The sequence below is a fragment of the Geotrypetes seraphini genome, chromosome 10 (assembly GCF_902459505.1).
Source record: "Geotrypetes seraphini chromosome 10, aGeoSer1.1, whole genome shotgun sequence".
Taxonomy (NCBI): Eukaryota; Metazoa; Chordata; class Amphibia; order Gymnophiona; family Dermophiidae; genus Geotrypetes; species Geotrypetes seraphini.
The window spans coordinates 43,121,157-43,145,438 of NC_047093.1; the positions used below are offsets into that span (position 1 = coordinate 43,121,157).

The 24,282-nt window shown below is 45.7% G+C and overlaps 1 protein-coding gene across 1 annotated transcript in view; it reads right to left on the reverse strand.

Annotated features, from left to right (window-relative positions):
* The window catches only part of METRNL (meteorin like, glial cell differentiation regulator), a 51,205-nt gene extending 44,350 nt beyond the window's left edge, over positions 1-6,855 (reverse strand). The window contains exon 1 of the mRNA XM_033961578.1: positions 6,205-6,855. Within this exon, the coding sequence (XP_033817469.1) occupies positions 6,205-6,302 (98 nt within the window). The 5' untranslated portion in view covers positions 6,303-6,855. The remainder of the gene's footprint in view (positions 1-6,204) is intronic.
* Positions 6,856-24,282: the final 17,427 nt, after the last annotated feature.

Consider the following 24,282-nt stretch of genomic DNA (forward strand, 5'->3'; position numbering starts at 1 on the left):
TTGGATTTGATTCTAATCTTCGCAAATATCACTTAAATTTAGAGCCATGACTCATTCTGTATATAGCAAAACTTTCAGAAAAAAAAAAACTAACCCCTTTTTAATTACTACTGCTGTTATACTGACTTGGTTTTCACAATGATCCTGAGAAGCCACATGAAGAGCTAAGGGAGAGAATCTAATTACCTTCATCCCAAGTTAAGGCCCTCTACTTAATGGACCATTATGATGTCATAATGCAAAAACTGAAGTAGTTTGGTTTAAACTTAGGGCTAGATTCTATAAACTATGCTTAAATCAGCAGGAGACTTGACAAAAAAAAGGCACTGGTCGCGTGTCAGTCACACTTAGGCACCATTTACAGAATCGCGCCTTATGTTACGGCGCCTATCACAAAACTTAGGTGCTGGTAAAGTAGGCCAGGGTTTTACTGGCTTATATTACAAAGGTCTAAGTTCTTTTCAAAATCGTGCCTAACGGCGCCTAGCTCTCTTTCTACCCCCAAACGTGCCTGTTTAGGTGTTAAGCGCCACGTGATAGATACTTAACTTTTATAGAATTGGGTAGGTGCCTAATTAGATATTTTTTCCCCCAATTATGAGTTTCCTTTATAGAATCTAGCAGTTAGGGCCGGATTCTGTGAACAGCGCTGTCATTGGCGGCGACCAAAAAAAAAAAAAAAACCAGCCACAGACTGTATGTCAATCACACAATGACGCCGTTTACAGAATCGTGGATTTCATCAAAAGGTAGGTGCCAGAAATGTTGGCCAGGGTTTTAAAGGCCTACATTTATAGTGCCTACCTTCGATGAGAATCATGTCTATAGAATGCCCAAGGTCATTTCCGGGGTTAACCACTCCTACTTCAAACTTAGGCATTCTAAGGTGCCTCCGTAGATGCGTTGAAGGTGCCGTTTTGCCAGGCACTGGTAGGTGCTTACTTTAACGAGTTTTAAATTATTTTTAAATGCTTTACCAATTAAGTTAGGCACCGGTAGGACGCCATTTATAGAATATGGGCCTTACTGGATAAAGTTGGTGACACTGCCCTAAAGCTCTCATATAAAATTGCCTTGCTTGTCTCTTCTGGGACTAGTTTAAATGAAAATGGATAAAAATTGTCTCCTTTCAAATCCAAGCGCAAGACAAGTTACAATTCAAGTACAATAACTCTTTCCCTCTCTTATATACTAGTAAGGGTAGGGGGGAGGGCTGAACTGAGTTGCCCAAAGGTCACAAAGTGCAAGAAGAAACAGGATTTGTAGAAGAAGCTGTTCTAACTATCCAGCCACTCCTCTAAAAGCCACTCCTGCAGCAGTTGAAGTGTGTGGGTATATTCTTTTATATATATCTAAATTTAGATATCCAAGGTATAAGCCAAGCATTGTTGGACAATATCGCACAACAGGAAAAAAATTCAAACCAGAGTTTTTGGATCTGTCTCATGCCTTTTTTCAGTTCATGGCAAGTTATATTCAGGTAAAGAAGGTTCCCTGTCCCTGAAGGGTTCACAGGTTAAGCGTGTACATGAGGCAATGGACAAGCTCACCTTTAATGAACAACAAAGACACACACTGGTTATGTAAATCAATTATCCAATGGATAGTTCCAACAAGAGACACATTAAAACAAGTATACCTTTGAGTCAGATGAATAGCTGGGCAATATTCCCACATTCTATATTAATTTTGCTGCTATTATTTGTAAAATATATACACTTCTCCCTCCGTATTCGCTGTGATAGGGGATTAACAGAACCGCAAATACAGAAAAACCGCAAATAACTTTTTCATACGTTATTCGCTGTTTTCTATTAAAAACCATCGTGAATATGGCGAAACTGCGAATAACCTGGCGGGTGACCGGGCCTGTTCCTGAAGGAGAGGCAAAACACGGTGAAGAAAGTGCTGGGAATCGGCGATTTTCTCTGTAAAAGCTTGGAACCAGCGATTTCTCTATGCAAGCTGATGTAATTTGGGGGAAAGGAGCCAGCAAGCTAAAAACCATGAATACTAGAAACCGCGAATGCTGAAACCGCGAACGTGGAGGGAGAAGTGTATACTGTATATAGACATAGACATATATCAGATGAACAAAAAATGTGAAAAGTCTTAGGAAAAATACAAGTAGAATGGGATAAATGCCCCATGCACTACCAAGACACCTGTAGTGGATGGCATTTGAGTCAATAAGTAACTAGGAATAGCGCTAAAGTTATATGCTTAGAAATAATTCCTTTATAAGCAGTTCAGAGTGTCTCAGCCAGAATGGGAATGTGCAAAATTTCATGAGCTAACAGGTGTCCAAAAAAAACCTCTGCGAGAAAATGGGAGTGCCCTATACATGCCCTTCCTTCAGCCCCCCCCCCCTCCTCCTCCCCGGACTTAACCATTTACTGGAACAATCTGAGAACTATCCAGATGTGAACATCTGTTTTCCTGTGGTGAAATAATCTGTTAGTTTAAAACTGCCATAAAACGTCCATCTCCTTCTCCAAAGAGAAACAAGTAAGATATGAAAAGGCACAAACATTCTGACTTTTAGTGAAATGTTGCAACTCATTACTTTATTTATTTTCCAAAAACAAAAGAGGCCAGAGGCACCTTATAGAGCAAGCTAACCAATTTATTGAGAGCTCGTGTCTCAAGGTAATGAGCTTTAAGAGAAAGGCTGAAAAAAAATTAGAATATACAGCCAAGAAAGAGTACCGTATTTTCACTCATATACCGCGCACCTGTGTAAAACGCGCACATGGGTATAGCGCGCGGGAAACTGTAATTTATGTAAATAAATTTTTATATACCGCACACACCCGTATACCGCACATGCCGCCCCGACTCTCCCGTCGCCGCCCGACTCTCCTTTCGCCCGCCCCGACTCTCCTTTCGCCCGCCCCGACTCTCCTCTCCCCCTTGAAGTCCTGTCTCCCCCCCTCGACATCCGATTCACCCCCCCACAGGACCGCTCGCACCCCCACCCCGAAGGACCGCTCACACTCGCACCCCCACCCCGAAGGACCGCTCGCACCCCCACAGCCTCCCCACCCCCCCCTATCATGGAGAAGCTGCCTACCGTTGTCCTGCTGCTTCCTCTGCCGGCAGTTCTGCCCCTTCTCTGAGCCCTGCGTCTGCGCTGCTTCCTCTTCTCTGAGAAAGGGCGGGACCCCCGGAAGAGGAAGCAGCGCAGACGCAGGGCTCAGAGAAGGGGCGGGACCGCCGGCAGAGGAAGCAGCAGGACAACGGTAGGCAGCTTCTCCATGATGGGGGGGGGTGGGGAGGCTGTGGGGGTGCGAGCGGTCCTTCGGGGTGGGGGTGCGGGTGGTTCTCGGGGTGGGGGTGCGAGCGGTCCTGCGTGGTGAATCGGACGTCGGGGGGGAACTATATATATAAAAAAAAGTGTACAACGTGCTCACGAATATAACGCACATGGTTATACTCGGTTTGTAAAATCGTGTATAATGCGCGCGTTATATGCGTGAAAATACGGTAAGCCTCAGCACTTCCTAGCATAAACGCCATAAGATTAAGCAGAGAGGCATGGAGAGGACTATGGAGTGGGAACAAGCAGTATGAAAAATGTCAGCTAACCTCGTTTAACAAGGGGTCAAAAGAGAAAGGTTGTGGTACAGTGTACCCAAGACTTATAAAAACAAAGCCAATGCAGGCATAGTTTGGGGAGGCAGTGCCCAAATGTTGCAGATGCCAATGTTCAACTACCAATATGACTTCCTCACCTTTTGTTGCCTCTCATTGCCCCCAAGAAAAGCAAGCAAATTATACAGAGGAAAGCCAAATACATTTCCAGTACATAAGAAAGGGATCAGAATGAACTTTAATGGTAGCAAGAGGCACAGAGGAGTGCCTGCTCACACCCAGAACAAATCATGGCAGACATTCTTACATATCCACCCTATCTTTTAAGATGAATGTATGTTAGCAACAGATGAGATATTGGGCTCCTTTTACTAAGCTGCGTTAGGATTTTAACGCGCAGAAGAGCATGCGCTAAATTGCTGCGCGCGCTAGACCTTAACGCCAGCATTGAGCTGACGTTAGTTCTAGCCGCGTAGCGCAGGTTTAGCGCACGCTAACATGCTGGATCACAGATGGAAAAGGTCTTGTCCCTGGTCAGATTTGAACGTAACAAAAGAATGAGGACAAGCCAATAAAATCTGTTTAAAGAATACGTCTTTTTTTTAATTTTTTTTTTTTTATAGTCTAACAGTTTAAGGCTTCCCGCTGTGAATATTAAAGTTCAAACCCACTGAGGCAAGGATTAACTTTGCATTGAAATCATGTGACTAGAACAAAATGTTTTCAAACCCAAATAAAAAAACCAAACCAGATATTGGATCCTGCTCTATTGCACGTTTTCCACATTAGCAAAATAGCATGAATCAGCGAGGTCTTGCAAAATGTTCAAACACGATTTGCCCAAGTTACATTTGCAATAAGTTCCTTGACTTTACTGTCACACGGTGACCAAAACTGCTACAAAGCGCAGCAGATGTTCCTGAATTTTGGACTAGCCACATTCCAAAACAACCAACTTTGGTTTTAAAACACACCCAATATAAACTTTCATGCAATAAATAGCAAATATATTTTCTGCAGATTCTTTTTTTTTTTTTTTTCGATCTAAGGGCTCTTTTTACGAAGCCGCGTTAACGGCTTTATTGCACCGCGACGTGCTAAGCCCCACGCTAGCCGAAAAACTACCGCCTGCTCAAGAGGAGGCGGTAGCAGCTAGCGCGGGCGGTGGTTTAGCGCACACTATTACGCGCGTCAAACCGCTAACGCGGCTTTGTAAAAGGAGCCCTAAGTAAGGTAACATAGTAACCTAGTAGATGACGGCAGATAAATGGTCCATCCAGTCTGCCCAATGGTCCCCGAATGGTCCATCCAGTCTGCCCAACCTGATTCAATTTAAATTTTTTTCTTCTTAGCTATTTCTGGGCAAGAATCCAAAGGTACATGACAGGTGTCACTACAATAAATTAAGAAATGCGCAGGACTTCAATCGTGGTGAAAAGTGCATTAAATTATACATTAGTCCTTATAAAAGTAATCCCCACTCTATTATGTTAATTCCCCACTTAACTCAGGGAGCTGGTGGCGAACATTTAGATGAAAAAGAAGCTGACATAAGGATTCTAAGAATCCTTACAAATAAGATTATATAAGAAAAGAGGGGAGGGCCAGAATCCGTAGCAAAATCTATTCAAACCCCCAGAACGTTTTAGTTATCTCAGCCGCTTCGCTTCCAGTTTACGAAACCGCATCCACGTCAACCCAAACCGAAGAACAACAAAAAAAAAGCCTTACAGGTGGATTGAGTTACTGCAGACGGCTGGGGGGGGGGGGGGCTAAGGAAGAAAGGTCACCCAAAAAGGACGCCAAGAAAACGGATTCAGGGGCTGGAGGTACACAGATGTGAACCTGCTCCAATTAGGTATAAGGGAGGGTTAGAGTTAGAATTTGATGATATATTAAGTGATGTTAAAGTATAAAATGATTGTATTTTATGTTATACTTATTGTGAGTTTTAAAAATGAATAAAGATTTTTTTTTTTTTAAAAAGAAAGAAACTCTCTCCCTCTTCTCTGTATCTTTATAAATCCTTTTTATTTTCCTTTCTGAAACTCACTGGCTTTCTGGGGCGGAGCCTGTCGTTGCCGCTGGAATGTTAATCTCCCCCCCCCCCTCCTTCCCCCATTCACTAGAGAAAAATGAACCCCCATAAAGGGGGGGGGGGGAGATGCAGATTTTCCTATTATTCACCCGAGACTTTTTTTTTTGACTGTTATGCCAAAGCAGAGCTTTTAGGGCAAAGCACACAAATAAAGGAAATAATACCGAGACGTAGGGGGAGGGAGACGACTTCCCTCTCACATACTTTCAAAAGATCTTTGTACTGTAGATTCATTTGTCAACGATAAGACGCAGTAGCGAAGAAACCATAAACCCCGAATATAACAACTCGGTTGGCAATCAGCTGATTTAAGAAGCAAACCTGTTCTTCTGCAATACTCGATTTTTTTTGTAGCTTGAACCTGTGACTAGTTCGCTCCAAACCATCCCCCAAACCTCCCAACACCAACCCACAGGTTCCCAGCGCAAGAACTAGACGCAACCTCCTGCTGGGCATTCCGGACCCCTGCCGTTCCCTTAGGGGGCGTGGGGGGGGGACTTTTTGGTCCTTACCTTCCTTTCCAGTTGCAGAGGTCGCTGGAGTATTGTGCCGCCACCCCCCTGCTCAGCACTAAGACGGTCAGGACGCACGGCAGCACCAAGCTCTGCATGTCTGGGCAAAACCCCCACCGGCACCAGAGACGCGAGAAAAGTTGGGGGGGGGAAGAGATGGCAAATCGCTCCAGCCGCGAAGACCCCCCGGTTTCATGCAGCCGCGCTGCCGCTCCGGGGACGTGGCTTCATCGCTCCTGTGGCACTGGAACCGAAGCCGGAGGAATAAGGGAAGCTGCAAAGAGCCGGAGGGGAGGGGGGGGATCCACGGGCAACCAGCTAACCCATAACCCAGCGCTAGCAGGTTGTTCCCCGAGTCCCGCTCGCCGGTGGTTCACTCCCGATCACTCGCTGACGAGTGGACTCCCGCGTCCCAGATCACCGACCAAACCCCAATAAGTTCAGCTGCTGCTGTTCAGATCACTGCGTTACTCTCCCACGCCTGATTGACCTCGGTCACCACTGCTCTCCCCGGCACAGGTCCGTGAGTGTTTTGTTATCGCTGCTGCTCCTGTCCCCTCTCTCTCCCCCCTACTGCCGGTGCCCGACTGCCCAGAGATCTGAGCTGCAGAAGTTTGCTTCTGAGTAGCGATGATGTCACTGAAGCCCGCAGCTCTCCCGCTGGCCGGCCCTGGCCCCGCCCCCCTCTCCATAACCCGGCGAAAGAGATGGGCGGTCCCTTACCCGCCCCTTTCCTTCAGGGCTCTGGATTTAACCGTTTCCCGTACGCGCTGAGAATGGTCCAGGCTTTGAGCACCTCTTTGACTGTGGTGGTGAAATTGAAACGGCTGTAATAATCTTATCGCTTTTAGTACCGTCTCTCTCCAAAGAGAAGCAAGCCAGCTACGGAAAAGTAAAACTTTTTAGGGAAATGTCCCAAGTCGCTATTTTAAGAGGAGCATTAGGGCTGCCCAAGTCCGGTCTTCGAGATCTACTGGCAGGCCAGGTTTTCAGGATATCCACAATGACTATGTATGAAAAAGATTTGCCTACACTGCCTTCTTGGTATGCAAATCTCTCTCATGCATATTCATTGTGGATATCCTGAAAACTTGGCCTGCCAGTAGATCTGGAGGATCGGATTTGGGCAGCCCTGATTTATAGAATAAGCTAGCCAATTTATTGACACCTGAGTTTGAGGGGATATCTCTCACGGCAATGAGCTTCAAGAGTCAGGCTGAAAATAAAATGAGAGAATACAGCTAACACCATACGATTAAGCAGGGAAACATGAAAAGGACCAAGATTTGCATACCAAGAAGGCAATGCAGGCAGATCTCTCTCATGCATATTCATTGTGGATATCCTGAAAACCTGGCCTGCCAGTAGATTTCGAGGACAGGAATTGGGCAGCCTTTATGCAATGGGATCAGAGTGTAAAAAAAATTCAGATGACTGCTTTTAAACAAGGGGTCAACATAGAAAGGTTTAACTATACCCAAGACCCATAAATACAAAGCTAATATAGGCATAGTTCCCAACCCTGTCCTGGTGGACCACCAGGCCAATCGGGTTTTCAGGTTACCCCTAATGAATATGCATGAGAGAGATTTGCATATAATGGACATGACAGGCTTGCAAATCTGCTCAATGCATATTAATTAGGGCTAGCCTGAAAACCCGATTGGCCTGGTAGTCCTCCAGGACAGGGTTGGGAACCACTGGTCTAGGGTACGCATGCAGAGTTGGTGTCCCCTCCCCAAATGTTGCAGGTGCCAATGCTAAATTGGTGCCCCTCCCTCTATTGCCAATAAGACTTCCTTACCATTTGTTGTTTCACCTCCCCCCCCAAAAAAGATATGCAGGCAAATTATACAGAGGAAAGTTAATCACATTTCCAATTAATAAAAAAGGGATCAGACTGAGCCTTAATTGTAGTAAGCGGCACCGAGGAATGCCCACTTATACCAAGGATTAAGATGAATATATTTTGATTGTTGCAGTTGTCTGGGTCTCACTTCATTTGGGTAGGTAGAACTGACGTTTCAGCCATCATGCTGTGGCTTTCTTCAGAAGAAAGTGCAAGTGAGCACTCCTTGGTGCTGCTTCAGAAGAAAGCCACAGCATGATGGCTGAAACGTCAGTTCTGCCTACCCAGATGCGGCGAGACCCGGACAACTGCAACAATCATGGCACCAGCCGCGGAAGTCTAAGAGAGCATGAATGTATTTTAGCAACAAGAAATACTGTGTTCCACCTTTATACAGGGACCACAGCTGGAAAAAGTCTTTTCCTGGGCAGAACTGAGCATAGTAGAAGACAGAGGACAAGACAGAAAAATTTGCTAGAAAAATATTACAGGATTAAAATGGTTTCTGCCAGTGGCGTAGTAAGGGTGAGTGGTGCCTGGGGCGGTGGTGCCCCTCCCCCACACTCCGTGTCACAGGCGTGAGCACTCTTCCCTTTCCTTGTACCTTTTTAACATCTCCAACATGAGCAACATGCCCATGTCAGTGTTGGTTTGACCCTTTGATATCATTTCCTAGGTCCCGGAAGTGACATCAGAGAGAGTGCCGATGCTGATATGTGCAGCAACCTCGCACCGAGGAAGTAATAAAGGTATGAGGGAAAGGCAAGGGGCACACACGAGTGGCAAGGAGAGGAGTGGGGGAGCAGAAAGGAGGAGGGGAGCTGTGCCTTAGGATAACCACGCCCTGGGCGGACCGCACTCCCCCCTTACTACGCCACTGGTTTCTGCCGACAGCTGTCTTTTTTAACTTTTAATAGCTTGCAACAGTTAAGGCTTCCTGCTATGGGCATTAACGGTAAGTTAAGGTTCAAACCCCTGAGGGCCGGATGCACAGTGCAATGGCAACCAGGGAACACTGGGATGGGAACAAGTTTCATTTACCAGGTGATGCTCTGCAAGGGCAAAAATAAAAAGCCGCAGTTCAAACCTCTTTTGCTGCGGCAAGTTTGGGAAAGTTTTTGGGTTTTTTTAAGTTACACATCAGTTTTACACACGGCTGCAAGCATGGGAGGGCATGCACACATACGTACAACACACATACATCAGACTAACACATGTATGCACATCAGACATATAACTGCTCAAATGAAAGCAAACCGCTCCTACCTGGGAAGTCACAGACAGCTCCAGACCTGCTAGAAAAGTTTTGCACCATAAAAGGTGGGTGTTCCTTGCTGTGCATGATATAAAATGCTAATTTTAACACTAATGAGCTCTTTTGTAATGTATTTGCACAGGATTCTCAGTGGCTGCTGCTGCAGTTAGTAAAAGCACCCAAGATCCCTTAGGTGCATCGGAGGCTGAGCTAACTTTCAAGTAAAACCGGCAACAACTGGTCTTACTTGCACAGCAAGCTTTTGAGTATTGGGGCCAAGTCCTTGACAGGCAGGGACTAACTTTGCATTAAAATCTCTAGAAGACACCATTCATCAAGCCCTGGTAAAACAAATCAGGTACCAGATCCTCTGTTCTACCTATTTCACCTTACCATGCAGCATTAATCAGTGAGATCTTGCAAACTGTTCAAACGTGATTTGTCAAACTACATTAACCCTCACTTCCTTGACTTACTCTCACCCAGGTGAAGGATAATTCTATAAAGGGCACCTAATTTTAAGTGCCAGTTGTGCACACCAATCTATAGAGTTTAAAAAAGCGTGGGATGAACACAGAGGATTTAGGATCAGAAAATAATAGTGCCCAAGAAAGGGACTTGGGGTAATGGTGGACATGACAATGAAGCCGACGGCACAGTGTGCAGCGGCCGCTAAGAGAGTGAATAGAGTGCTAGGTATAATCAAGAAGGGTATTATTACCAGAACAGAAGAAGTTATCCTGCCGTTGTATCGGGAGATGGTGCGCCCGCATCTGGAGTACTGCGTCCAATATTGGTCGCCCTACCTAAAGAAGAATATGGCAATACTCAAGATGGTTCAGAGGAGAGCAACACGTCTGATAAAAGGAATGGAAAACCTTTCATACACTGAGAGATTGGAAAAACTGGTCTCTTTTTCCTGGAGAAGAGGAGACTTAGAGGGGATTTGATAGAAACTTACAAGATCATGAAGGGCTTAGAGAGAGTAGAAAGGGACAGATTCTTCAAACTTTCAAAAAATGAAAGAACAAGAGGGCATTCGGAAAAGTTGAAAGGGGACAGATTCAAAACGAATGCTAGGAAGTTCTTCTTTACCCAACGTGTGGTGGACACCTGGAATGCGCTTCCAGAGGGCGTAATAGGGCAGAGTATGGTTCTGGGGTTCAAGAAAGGATTGGACAATTTCCTGTTGGAAAAGGGGATAGAGGGGTATAGATAGAGGATTACTGCGCAGGTCCTGGACCTGTTGGGCCGCCGCGTGAGCGGACTGCTGGGCACGATGGACCTCAGGTCTGACCCAGCGGAGGCATTGCTTATGTTCTTATGTACTAAGGCCAGTACTGGGCAGAGTTGCACGGTCTGTGTAGATATATGGCCGTCTGGTTGAGGATGGGCTGGGGAGGGCTTCAATGGCTGGCATGGTGTAGATGGGCTGGAGTGAGCTTTGACGGAGACTTCAATAGTTGGAACCTAAGAACAGTACCGGGCAGGGCTTTGGATTCTTGCCCAGAAATAGCTAAGAAGAAAAAAAAAATTTTTTTAATTGAATCAGGTTGGGCAGACTGGAAGGACCATTCGGGTCTTTATCTGCTGTCATCTACTATGTTACTATAGAATTTATGCACTTATGTATGTAAATGATGTCACAAATTGGCATTTATGCACCTAAGTGTTAGGCACCATTATATAAAACTGGCATTCTAATCACATATCCCTGGATTCTATATAGATCACCCACAGCAGGGCGCACAAATCTGAGCACAGATCCCAGATAAGAACACAAGAATAGTCATACTGAGTCATACCAGTGGTCCCTCTAGGCCAGTATCCTGTTTCCACAGTGACCAATCCAGGTCACAAATACCTGGCAGAAACCTGAATAGTAGCAATATTCCATGTTACCGATTCCAGGGCAAGCAGTGGCTTTCCCCAGGTGTGTCTCAGTAGTAGACTATGCACTTTTCCTCCAGAAACTTGTCCAAACCTTTTTTTAAACCCAGCTACACTAACCACTGTTACCCCATCCTCTGTTAATGTGTTCCAGAGCTTAACTATTCTTTGAGTGAAAAAATATTTCCTCCTATATTTTTAAAATAGTTTCCAGGTAATTTCATCGAGTGTCGTCCTCCGGTCTTTGTACTTTTTGAAAAAAATGAAAAATTAATGTACTTCTACCCATTCTGAACCACTTTGGATTTTGTAGACCTCAATGGTATTCCTCCTCAGCCATCTCTTTTCCAAGCTGAAGAGCCCTAACCTCTTTAGCTTTTCTTCATACGCAGGGCTGGCATTAGGGGGGAGCAAATGAGGCAGGTGCCCTGGGTCCCAAGGCTCTGGGGGGGGGCCCTAGTGGGTCAGCATGTCCACCCTCTTCTATCCGTGCCAGTCTAATGTCTTCTTCTCCTGTTCTTGCAGATTAGAGAATGACATGGTGACAAAATTCATCACCGTTCCCGTCCCCGCGGATAATCGCGGGAAATAATCCCATGTCATTTTCTAGTGTCTATTTCAACCTCAGTCCTTCTACACCAGCATTCTTCAAAGCAAAGCTTGCGGGTCAGTGGTTGTGCCCAATTATACTCTGATTCTACCCTCTCTCCTTAAAGAATGACATGAAGATGGTTTCCCGCGGTTATCCGCGGGGACGGGAACGGTGATGAATTTTGTCACCGTGTCATTCTCTATTGCAGATTCATCCATTTTTGTTACATGGCACTGATTCTCAATTGCTGCTTGAGGCCCAGCTCTGTGCTTTCCTTTTGCCATGGTTCATCCAGGCGGAAACAGGAAGTTGTGTCATTGGGGACTGACCGTGACAGAAGGAAACCACAGAGAAGGGTGGTTGAGAATTGCTGTCATTGCTGGTGGTCCCCTGCAACAAAAATGGATGTGTCTGCAAGACTGAAGGTGAGGACGGCATCGGACCAGTGCAAATAGAAAGGGTAGGATATGCCAGGTCAGGAAGCCCTCTGGTCCAACTTCTTAAGTAGAATGGGGGAGGTTGGGGGTGGGGGAGAGGTGAAGAACTTATGAGGCTGGAAACAGAAGGGAGAGAGAGAAAGATAGTGGGCAACAGTGTTGAGGGAAAGAAGTTGGACTGGGATGGTAACATAGATGATAGCAGATAAAGACCCGAATGGTCCATCCAGTCTGCCCAACCTGATTCAATTTAAATTTTTTAATTTTTTCTTCTTAGCTATTTCTGGGCAAGAATCTAAAGCTTTACCCTGTACTGTGCTTGGGTTCCAACTGCAAAAATCTCTGTTAAGACTTACTCCAGCCCATCTACACCCTCCCAGCCATTGAAGCCCTCCCCAGCCCATCCTCCACCAAACAGCCATATGCAGACACAGACCGTGCAAGTCTGCCCAGTACTGGCCTTAGTTTCAATATTTAATATTATTTTCTGATTCTAAATCATCTGTGTTCATCCCACGCTTCTTTGAACTCAGTCACAGTTTTACTCTCTACCACCTCTCTCGGGAGCGCATTCCAGGCATCCACTACTCTCTCCGTAAAGTAGAATTTCCTAACATTGCCCCTGAATCTACCACCCCTCAACCTCAAATTATGTCCTCTAGTTTTACCATTTTCCTTTCTCTGGAAAAGATTTTGTTCTATGTTAATACCCTTCAAGTATTTGAACGTCTGAATCATATCTCCCCTGTCTCTCCTTTCCTCTAGGGTATACATATTCAGGGCTTCCAGTCTCTCCTCATACGCCTTCTGGCGTAAGCCTCCTATCATTTTCATCGCCCTGCTCTGGTGTGAGGAAAGGGGGAAAGAGATACTTAAAGGGAGGAAAGTTGGGAAGAAAAAGGGAAAGATGGTGGACCTAGGGGTAGTGCAAAGGAAGCAAGAGATATAGGATGGGAGGGGAGGGTAGCTGAAAAGAGAAAATAAAAGATCGTGGACCTGAGGGGGGGAAGGGAGAGATAGGGGAGTGCAGAATAGTTGGTAAGAGAAAGGGAGAGATGGTAGACCCAGGGGAGGGAGGGAGGGAGGCAGGGAGAGATATGGGGTGAGAGGGAAGTTGAATCTGAGGATGGTAGGAAGGGAGTAATGTTAGGTCTGGGGTGAAAGGGAGAGAGAAATGCAGCATATCTTTTTTTCCTCATTGTTCAACATCAAAGAGGGAGGAAGAAGATAGAGGAACTTAGGAGAGAGGATGAGGGCAGGAGGGAACAGGGGTGAGATAAGATTATGCTAGGACAGTGGTCTTCACTGCAAGGCCCGTGAGCCCTCTGAAACCTCTATCCAGAGTTTTATCCCCTCCCCCAACCAGGGGGGATCCAACACTTTTTTACCCCTTTTTTTTCTAGCACTGCGCTCTTCAGGCTACAGACACCCTGAGTGAAATAAACATGCTGCCTTCAGTGGTCCTAGAAGCTTCCCCTTTGTTACAGCTTCCTGTCCACAGAGTAAGAAGCTATAGCAAAGGGAAAACTTCCGGGGTCACTGAAGGCAGTGTGTTTACTTCATTCAAGCTGCCCATGGCCCAAAGAGTGCAGTGCTGGAAATAAAAAGGGTGAAAAAGCATTGGATTCTGCCAGATGTAGGGAGAGGGTACTACAAAGGGTAAGAAGATGCCAGACCTTTGTGGGAAGAAAAAAAGGGAAGGGGAGGACAGTGATACTAGATCACAGGAGGGGGAAGGGAAGGAGAGAGAGACACAGAGCAAGGATGTAAGAGGAGGAGGGGGAGAGAGAGTTAAGCTAGATTGCGAAGAGAGGAGAAAGATAGTACACAATGGAAAGGAGGGAAATGGACCACAGGAAGGGGAATGGGGGAGACAGAAGGAGAGAGAGATGCCAGACCACAGTAGGAAGGGGAGGATTGAAGGAGACGAGAGATACTAGACCATGGGAAAAGGGGAAGGGAAGGAGAGGGATGTCTGACCATTGGAAGGGGAAGGAGGAGGGTGAAAGAAGGAGAGAAATATACCAGAGCACAGGAGGGAAGGGAAGAAGGTGAGAAAGACATGCCAGACTGCGGGAAGAAGAGAGTGATACCAGATCAGGGGAAGGGGGGATGGAAGGAGAAAGATGTCAAACCATGAGAAGGGGGAGGGAAGTTTTAGAGAGAGATGCCAGATCACAGTAGGGAGAAGGAGGGAAAGGAAAGAAGGGAGAGAAATGCCAGAAAGGAGAGATGTAGAAAGTGACATGGATACCCTGGACATACAGATGCTTCAACTGGACACTACAGACCTATATTTTCACTTGTGTATGCTGGACACTACAGACCTATATTTTCCCATAGCCAGGCCCAGCCTGTACCTTGCTGTTGCAATGCTCCAGCGGTGCCAGCACACACCGACTATCAGCTCCGGGCGGCTTTCCCGCAGAGGAGAAAATCCTGCAATCACCATGAGCCTCATCTGGGGCAGCCTCCTTGGAGCGGCTGGGGCACGGGCAGTGTGTCTGGGAAGGAATACATGGATATGAGACCATCGCAGGGGAGGAGACATAGGCATCCTGGGACTGTCAGCCAAGTCTCTTCCCTGAAGAAGCCCTTTTTCTGGGAACGTCATCGCTCCTCCTAAACTTACTTGCTCCATTTCATCAATGACGCTGAAACCGTGGATTGAAGACAAAGTTTTATTTTTATTTTTCTTTCCAGCTTATGATTTATCTTTAATCTTATCTATTGTTTTGCCTTTTGTCTTTGTTTTGTTCTATTTTCTATCATTTAAATTTCTCCAGAATTCTACTGTTCAACGGTTCCCCCTTCTGCATCTATTCCTTTCTCTCCTCTCTTCTAACTTCCAAAGTATTTAGATCAATGCTGTCTTGTTAAAATGTTATTTTTATTTTTTATTTTTCCTCTATCTCTACTTTTCACTTCTCTATTACCCTCCAGGTACTTTAGTTAGATTGTGAGCCTTCGGGACAGTAAGGGAATTTTTCAAGTACCTTTCTTCTTTTTAATCTTAATGTATATTTTCTGTAAACCGCTTAGAACCTAACGGATGTAGCGGTATATAAGAAATAAATTACATTACATTCCCTGCTGGGAGGATATTTCTCCAAGGTTCTGCTGAACTGTTATCAATGCTGTATGACTTCATATGCCAGGCACCCTGAAAAGCCATAAAACTTTTATAATGAGCAAGGATCCCTGCAGGACGATGTGGGTGTAGCGAGATGAGAGAACTTGGTACCAAAACATTTGCTCCCTGTCTCTGAACCAAGTTATGGGAACCAAGCAGCTGGATTGTTGAAAGGTCACCTTTGCCAACTTTCAGCATACAAGGATACCAGAAGATGCACAGAATTGTAAAACCACTAATTAGCAGCTACATGTCTCAATGCTGAAGAAAGAAAGTTCACCAAGAGTTCTCTGTTTCTGCAAGGCCCCCCCCTACTGCGGAGGGAGGGGGGTGGAGGTTAGAGGTCTGCACGGGAACGGGGATCGCGGGGATCCCGCGGGTTCCCCCCTGGCCCACGGGACTCCCACGGGGACGCCCCCTGGCCCACGGGACTCCCACGGGGATGCCCCCCTGACCCACGGGACTCCCACGGGGACGCCCCCTTGCCCACGGGACTCCCACGGGGATGAAAACAACCTACCTAAATTCTGGCGATGCAAGCATGCAGCTTACAAGTCTGGCGTCGCGTCGGGAAATAGCCATGTTGAGCAGTGAGCTCAGCACGTACACAGATGAAAGCCTTGCTTGCTGATTGGTCCGGCGGCCCCGCCCCACCGTGCCGCCGGACCAATCAGCAAGCAAGGCTTTCATCTGTGTACGTGCTGAGCTCACTGCTCCAGCATGGCTATTTCCCGCCGCGGGCATTAGGCTGTTTTTTGTCATTTCGGGTGGGGGATGGCAGCGGCAGCAGCAGCCTGAAAAAGAAATCATTCTGGCCGGGTTCGGTGTCATGCTCCGGAGCTTCTACAGCCTTCCTATCTCCCTCTCCCTTCTACCTGCGGCTCTCTGCAGCAACGATCGACACAAGCTTCTGGCGTCGGGGCCTACCCTCTGCGAGTCCCGCTTGTTTCAACTTCCTTTTTCCACAAAGGTGGGACTCGTAGAGGGAAGGCCTCGATGTCGGCAGCTTGTCTTGATCACCGCTGCTGACGAGTTGCTTAAGAGAGCCGCGGAGCAGGGGGGTGTTGCCAGGTGCAGGTAGAAGGGAGAGGGCCAGATGCAGGACTCGTGGGTGAGGGAGGAGAAGAGAGAGGAGAGAGAAACAAAAGGAAATATTTCATACTGGGCTGGGCCGGAGTGGAGAGAGGGTGGAAAGATTCTGGCTACAGGGTGCAGTAACAAAGGAAAAGGGGGGAAAGCTGAAAATGGAGATAGTGACACAAAGAAGAGAAAGGGTAAGCAGGACCTTCTGAATAAGGATAGAGATACAGAGGGGACATGAAGAGGAGGTGAAATAGAGACATAGAAGTAATGCTGAAAAAGTGTGTGTGTGGGGGGGGGAGATAAAGACATTGAAAGGGCAAATGGTGAATATGGGGTAAAGACAAGGACAGAGACAAATGAAGATTCTGAAAAAGTGGTGAGATAGGGATATAGGTGAGATGGACACAAAGAAGGGTGATGCTGGAAAATAGGTGGAATGGTAATTCTGACAGACACAGAAGGGAAATGCTGGATCAAGGAGAGATGGGGCTCAGGCTGGATGGAATGAGGAGAAATGCCTTGTTGGCCCGGAACTTCCTCTCCTACGTCAGAATTGACGTCAGGGAGCGGAATGCTGGTCAGCGCGACGCTTCTGCAGGGAAAGCTTGGGACAGCGGTGGCTTGGGGACTATTCCCCGATGGCGGTGGCAGCAAACCGAGTGGCTTGGGGGAGGGCACGGAGAAAGAAAGAAAGGGGGCAGACAGAGAGACAGAAAGAAGGGGGAACAGGGAGACAGAAAGAAAAAGTTGGGGGAGAGAATGAGGTCTGGAGGAGAGGAAACATACAGGAGGCTGAAAGAAAGGAAGAAAGATTGGATGCACAGTCAGAAGAAGAAAGTGCAACCAGAGACTCATGAAATCACCAAACAGCAAAGATAGGAAAAATGATTTTATTTTCAATTTAGTGATCAAAATGTGTCTGTTTTGAGAATTTATATCTGCTGTCTATATTTTGCACTATGGCTCCCTTTTACTAAACCGCAATATTGTTTTTTAGCGCAGGGAGCCTATGAGCATTGAGAGCAGCGCGAGGCATTCAGCGTAACTCCCTGTGCTAAAACCTACTATTGTGGTTTAGTAAAAAGGGAGGGGGTGTATTTGTCTATTTTTGTATTTTGTTACCGAGGTGACATTGCATAGAGTCATCTGCCTTGGGAAATGTATATGGCAGATATCTTTGTTTTGTGTTCAAAAGAAAAGGAAATGCATTTCTGGTTTTATTTCTACAGTGTTGAAGTACTTGTTGGCCCTTGCTGTGACTGGTGGGGATCCCCAAGCACCGCCAGCAGAGGACCTCCTCTAGAGATGGTCAGAACTCCCCTCCACCAAGCGCAGCAGTCGCTGGCAGCATCCATGAGCCACTGAGGTGCCAGCATCTGTGACTCAGGGACGCTACTGCTGCCTGCCAAGCTTGGCAAAAGGGACCCCAGGCCAACTGCAAAGGAAGTCCTCAGCTGACAGTTTGTGGGTTCTCATCAGCTGAGTATTTATATTTTATATTTACATTAGAGGTTCTGGTAGAAACCCATTTACAAAGTATGTATTCTTCCCAATTAATATTTCCAAATTAATAGTCTCTTTGCTTATTTGTAAATGGGTCTCTACCAGAGCCTTTAATTCAGTAGCATAATTAAATAAAATAACTATTTCTGAAGTTTATAGGGAAGGATGGTGACGGAGGGGATTCCTCGCGGGGACGGGTGGGGACGGAGGGGATTCCTCGCGGGGACGGGTGGGGACGGAGGGGATTCCTCGCGGGGACGGGTGGGGACGGAGGGATTCCTCACGGGGACGGGTGGGGACGGAGGGATTCCTCACGGGGACGGGTGGGGATGGGTGGGATTTTGGCGGGGACGGGTGGGGACGGGTGGGATTTCTGTCCCCGCGCAACTCTCTAGTGGAGGTGAGAGAGAGGCGTGGACTGAGAGGAGGAGGAGTTAGATATACATTATTTTATGTACCAATAGGGAATTACATAACCAGAATTCGGGGGTGTACTTTTTGGAACAAAGGAAGAATTTCTCTGTATAAAAATCACGTGTATTTTAGGTAGAGCCAGAGAGATTCACTTACTTATGCTATGGGGAACTGCTAGCCCCCTGCTAAGCATATGGGTGCAAATTCTTCTCTCCATTGCATATTCTGAACTGACAATACATTTTTCTGATATGCCTTTGCTGCTGTAATACTGTAAGTTTTTATACTAACAATAAACGAATATTGTCTGTTTTAGAAGATACAATGCCGTCTTGTAGTTATTCCAATGAGGTAAACAAAGCAGCCTTTACTGCAAAAGGAGAGAGAAAAGATGCCAGACCATAGGAAGGGAAAGAAAGAGATTTTCATACCACAGAAGGAGAGAGAGAAGGAGGAGATGGTACATAGGCATGGGAGGCGTGGGGAAGGGAAAAGAGATGGAAGAAATGCTGTTTAGGATTGATGGGAATAGTGGAAAAGGAGGGAGAAGATAGTGTACATGTATGAAGAAGAGGGGAAGACATGGAAAAATAGATTGAGAAGGATGCAGAAAATGGAGGAAAGTTGAGTGTTAAAGGTTAATGCCAAAGATTAATGTAGGGCAGAAAGTGAAGGAGAGAAAATCAGCAAATAGATTTGAAGATCTTGGAAACAGAGTTAAGAGCACAGAAAAAAGGGAGTGCAGCCAGAGACTGGGAAAGAAATGAGATGGGAAATGGGAAAGCTAGGGACTGAGAGGAGATGAAAAATTGATAGGTAGCTGTAAATTTAAAAAGAATAAGGGTGAGAAAGAGGCAAATATTTGAGTGGACAAGGAGGAAAACTGAAAGGGAAAAATGAATTTGTTGGAGACAGGCATAGTGAAGGAAAGGAGCATGAGAAGAGAGAAGAAAAAATGGACAGCAGTCACTGGAAAGAGAATTAGCAGAAGATAGACAAAAAGCAGAAAGAGAAACGGGGAACCACAGCAACAAAAAAAGGGGATCCAAAAAAGATCTGCAGAAAAAATCAGCCAGGAGCAACCAAAACAAAGCTGCAGAATGTGTACAAGATGCAGGCAAATTTTAATATGACAAGAACACAATATATAAAATCCTTTTACCAATAAAGGGACCCGACACGGTCCATGTTTTGGACAAACCTTCGTCAGGGGTCCATGGTAAAATAGGGGGGCTAAAAAATGCCACAAAAAAATGAAGAATCTCGACGGGATGCCTGTGTGTATCAAGTTCGCCAAAAAAGCCAACAGCAGTAAAGCGTATCAAAAAGAGAAACGGGACCATGACGATGGAAAAACAAAATGTCCAGACAACAAGGAAGAAAACCTTTTTATTTTGAATTTACTAACTGGAATATTATAACTTTGGGATATGTGTATCACAAATATGCTCTAAAGGTGAATGCCTGGAATGCGCTCCCGAGGGAGGTAGTGGAGAGGAAAACGGTGACAGAGTTCAAAAAATCGTAGGATGAACATAGAGGATGTCAAATCATAAAAAAATAAGGCCAGTATTGGGCAGACGTGCATGGTCTATGTCCGTATATGGCCGTTTGGTTGAGGATGGGCTGGGGAGGGCTTCGATGGAGACTTCAGTAGATGGAACCTAAACATAGTACCGGGCATAATAACTACGAAGAAGGACGATTTAAATTAAGGGCTCCTTTTACAAAGCCACGTTAGCGCGTTTAGCGCACATGACTTTTCATCATGCGCTAACCCCTGCACTGCCCGAAAAACTACCGCCTGCTCAAGAGGAGGCGGTAGCGGCTAGCTCATCTGGTGGTTTAGCACGCGCTATTACGCGTGTTAAACTGCTAATGCGCCTTCGTAAAAGGAGCCCTAAGTCAGTAATTTAAAGAGTGGGTAGGGTTGGGCAGACTGGATGGACCATTCGGGTCTTTATCTTCCGTCATCTGCTATGTTACTATTCTTTCTCTCAGGATTCTTTCTAATCGCATTCCCCAAGCTGATTCTTTATCAATGAACAACAACAACAATCAACCTAAAAAGGAATGCCATAGGCTACCAAAGATTATACTTCATGCCTTGGGTGAATCTCTTCATAAAAGTGGTTAATAAATAAGTGTTTGAGCTTAAGTTGTGCGTGAACCGGGCATATTCTATAGCAATGTGCATAACTTTTAGGAATGCCCCGATCCGCCCACAATCCACCTCTGGCCACGTTCCCTTTTCAAATTCACAACCTGCAACTGATGCATACTTTTTATAGAGTTGCACTTTCTGAGTTAATTAGAGCCAAATAGCATTGATTACAAGCCAATTTTCATTAACAGCCAATTTTCATTGCCGAATAGGCCAATTGATTGATTAAGTGGGAAATCATGTGGAGTACGGCTCAAGGAATTCTTTCCAAATACTCTAAGTACATGTGTCTGATGATATGAATGTTCCAAACATACCCCCTCTATTACAAAACCATAGTGAGGTTTTTAGTGCGGCCACGGCAGTAAAAACTCCAACGCTCATAGATGTTGGGAACCACTCTTTGTTGGGAACCACTCACAGCTGTTACCGCCGCGGCCGGTGCTAAAAACCATGCTATGTTTTTGTAAAAAGGGGGGCGTGGATAATCACTTTCCACTAACTTTTGAGATCACTCGGGCTACTACTGTCTTTACAGTTCAAAGTTACCTGATAGTAATTGAATAACTTGCAAGAGTGGGTGTTCCAATTAAATGCAACAAAAGAAATACAGGAAAAAAAAAAAAAGCGCCTTTTTGCACTGAGCACTATAATTATAGATCAAAATGTAAAAAATAAACCAGGCATGCCATAAATAAATTAAATAAGTAATTATATCCTTAAATTAATCTACAGTTCAAATTATTTTTGGTGTGTCTGGTTCACTTTTATTCATTACTACATGAGAGAGACTACATACATCCTTTAAGGATCTCATTTGTTTGTATTGGCACTTAAAGCAGAGCCTGTATAACAGCTTACAATATGGAGCTAGTTCTCTGCAAGCTGATGTAACCTGTTGGCCTTCCTTGCCATTGGACTACTCACTAGGCCACTCCCACACCCTGAGGATGGGATTTGTATGACTTATCCTTTGACTGAACCACTAAAAGGAATCACAAGCAAACAACCCAGTCATTTTTCCTCTGGATTATAGTGCTGTGTGTGTCTGTATTTCCCTTTTTCATTGAATCCCTACACTTCAGTTCAAACTCCTCTTACTGACTTAAATGCATTCATTTTGTGACACTTCAGTATCTCTTTTCTCTTATCTCTCCCTACACCCCTCCCCGGGAACTCCATTCATCAGAAAAGTCACCCCATTGCTAACTCCAGACAATGGCATAGTAAGGGGGGGGAGATGAGGGGGGCGGTCCACCCTGGGCGCCATGTTGGCCAGGGCGCTGGCAACCCTCCTCCTCTCCGCCTCCTTTGCCTCTTCCTACTCCTCCCCTTGCCATGTACATGCCCCTTTCCCAATACCCCTAGTTGTTCACCATCACGAGCAACAACTTCAACATATTTCTCGTGACTGCGTCAGCTCTCCCGCTGACATCACTTCTGGGTGTCGTGCAAAGGAAGTGACGTCAGAGGGAGAGCCACTGGCGTCCCGCGGAGCACAATGAAGTTGTTACTCATGGAGGTGAACAACTAGAGGTATGGGGGAAGGGGGGCGCATGTTTGGCAGGGGGAATTGGGGAAGGGGCAGAGGGGGGGTGATGAGGGCGGGGGGGGGGGGTGCCTCCACCCCAGGCGCCTCTCACCCTCACTACACCACTGACTCCAGATTTCATTCCTTCAGTGATGCTGTGCTGTACACCTGGAATAGACTTTCTGAGTCAGTGCGGCAGGCCCCTTCTCTGGCTCTGTTCAAATTTAGTCTAAAAGCCCCTCTTTGTGAGGCTGCTTTAACTCGTGACCCCTTAGGGGGAATTCATCAAAGGGTGCTACCTCGGTGCATACTAACATCATTGGGGCACACTAAATGCTAAAGACACCTATAGGAATCTAATGGGCATCTTTAGCATTTAGTGTGCGCTAACACGGTAGCTCCCTTTGAAGAATTCTCCCCTCATTTACCTGTTCAAGACATATGGGGTAAATTCTCAAAAGTCTACTGAAATTTAGGCTCTAAGATGATACCCGCTAAGCGCAAACCCTATCATAGTAATTGTGCATTCAACTGCCATTATGCGCCCGAATTCTATATTAGGGCACCGATCCAAGATATGTGCCCAACTAAATTGGCTAATGAGCCAATAACTGGGTGCTAAGCTAATTGGCACCTGATTAAATTCTTTTGAAGATGTGTTCTTCATAATTATACGTGGTATTTCAGAGTTCCAGGCCAATGATTCTCAACCCAGATCTCAGGGCCCACATAGCCAGTCAGGTTTTCACAATACTGTATCTACAGTGAATATGCATGAGATAGATTTGCATGCACTGCTTCCTTGGTATGTAAGTCTATCTCTTGTATTTTCATTGTGGCTATCGTGAAAACCTGATTGGCTACGTGTGCCCTATAGGTTGAAAGCCATTGTTATAGACCGTAAGTTCTTTGCCATAGAAATCCTAGGTTTTGGCTTGTTTGCATACTCTTCCTGGTATTTTTGAGCCAGTAAGGGTTCTCATTTTCAAGAAGGAGGCTTTTTGGTATTTTTCTTGTACACTAAAATCCAATCACATGGCCTGAGCTATGAGCTTAAGTCTGTCCTTCTTTTTATGGTCTCATGGGTATCTGATCTCAGCCTAGTCCAATGGGTCTCCTTTCCTAACCACCTGGCTGGCCATACCCTAGACTTAATACAGCTCATACAACCCATACAGCTTCTGGGCTTCAATTATGTCATTATTCAACTACATCAGTTTCCTGGTCAGATCATTTTTTGGTTCATGCTATTTTTGAATACTCACTATCACATCACATCACAGACTTAGCCCCTCAAAATTCTAGACAACCTTATCATATGGACTTTGAAAGAATTCTGAAACTAGCATCTTTTTTTTACATCTTATTTCAATAAAATATCCCTTGAAGATCAGGTACAGTTCTGGAATAACGCAATTTCAACAACACTGAATACCTTTACAATTCCTTCTTCCAAGACTGGACTGAGAGCCTCAAGCCAACTATGGTTATCATGGAGAGCTACAGTTGCTCAAATGGAAGCTCCGACAACCAGAGTGTGTCTGGAGGAAACACCATTCTTTAGCTGCTCAGCAACTTTGTAGGACCCAATGACACCAATATGATACCCTATCTAATACGCGCAAGCCAAATGCACGATTGTCTGAGCGTGATTGTCTGCGTGCAATTGTCTTGCGTGCATTTGACCAGCCACCCACCAGTATATAATAGCCTTCTGAAGCAGGCCAAAAGGTGTTATTTCAGTGGTCATATAGATCAATGGTCCCCAACCCTGTCCTGGAGGACCACCAGGCCAATCATGGTTTTCAGGCTAGCCCTAATGAATATGCATGGAGCAGATTTGCATGCCTGTCACTTCCATTATGTGCAAATCTCTCATGTATATTTATTAGGGCTAGCCTGAAAACCCGATTGGCCTGGTGGTCCTCCAGGACAGGGTTGGTGCCCACTGATATAGATAACTCTTTAAAACCTTCTAGGGACCTTTTATCTTTATATCAGTCCCTCGCCTGTCATTCAATATCAACTACCAACTCTTTAATGATAAAGAAGGGGATCACGAACAAATCGGAGAAGGTTATCATGCCGCTGTTCTGGGCCTTGGTGCGCCCTCACCTGGAGTACTGTGTCCAGCACTGGTCACCGTATATGAAGAAGGACACGGTACTACTCGAAATGGTCCAGAGAAGAGCGACTAAGATGGTTAAGGGGCTGGAGGAGTTGCCGT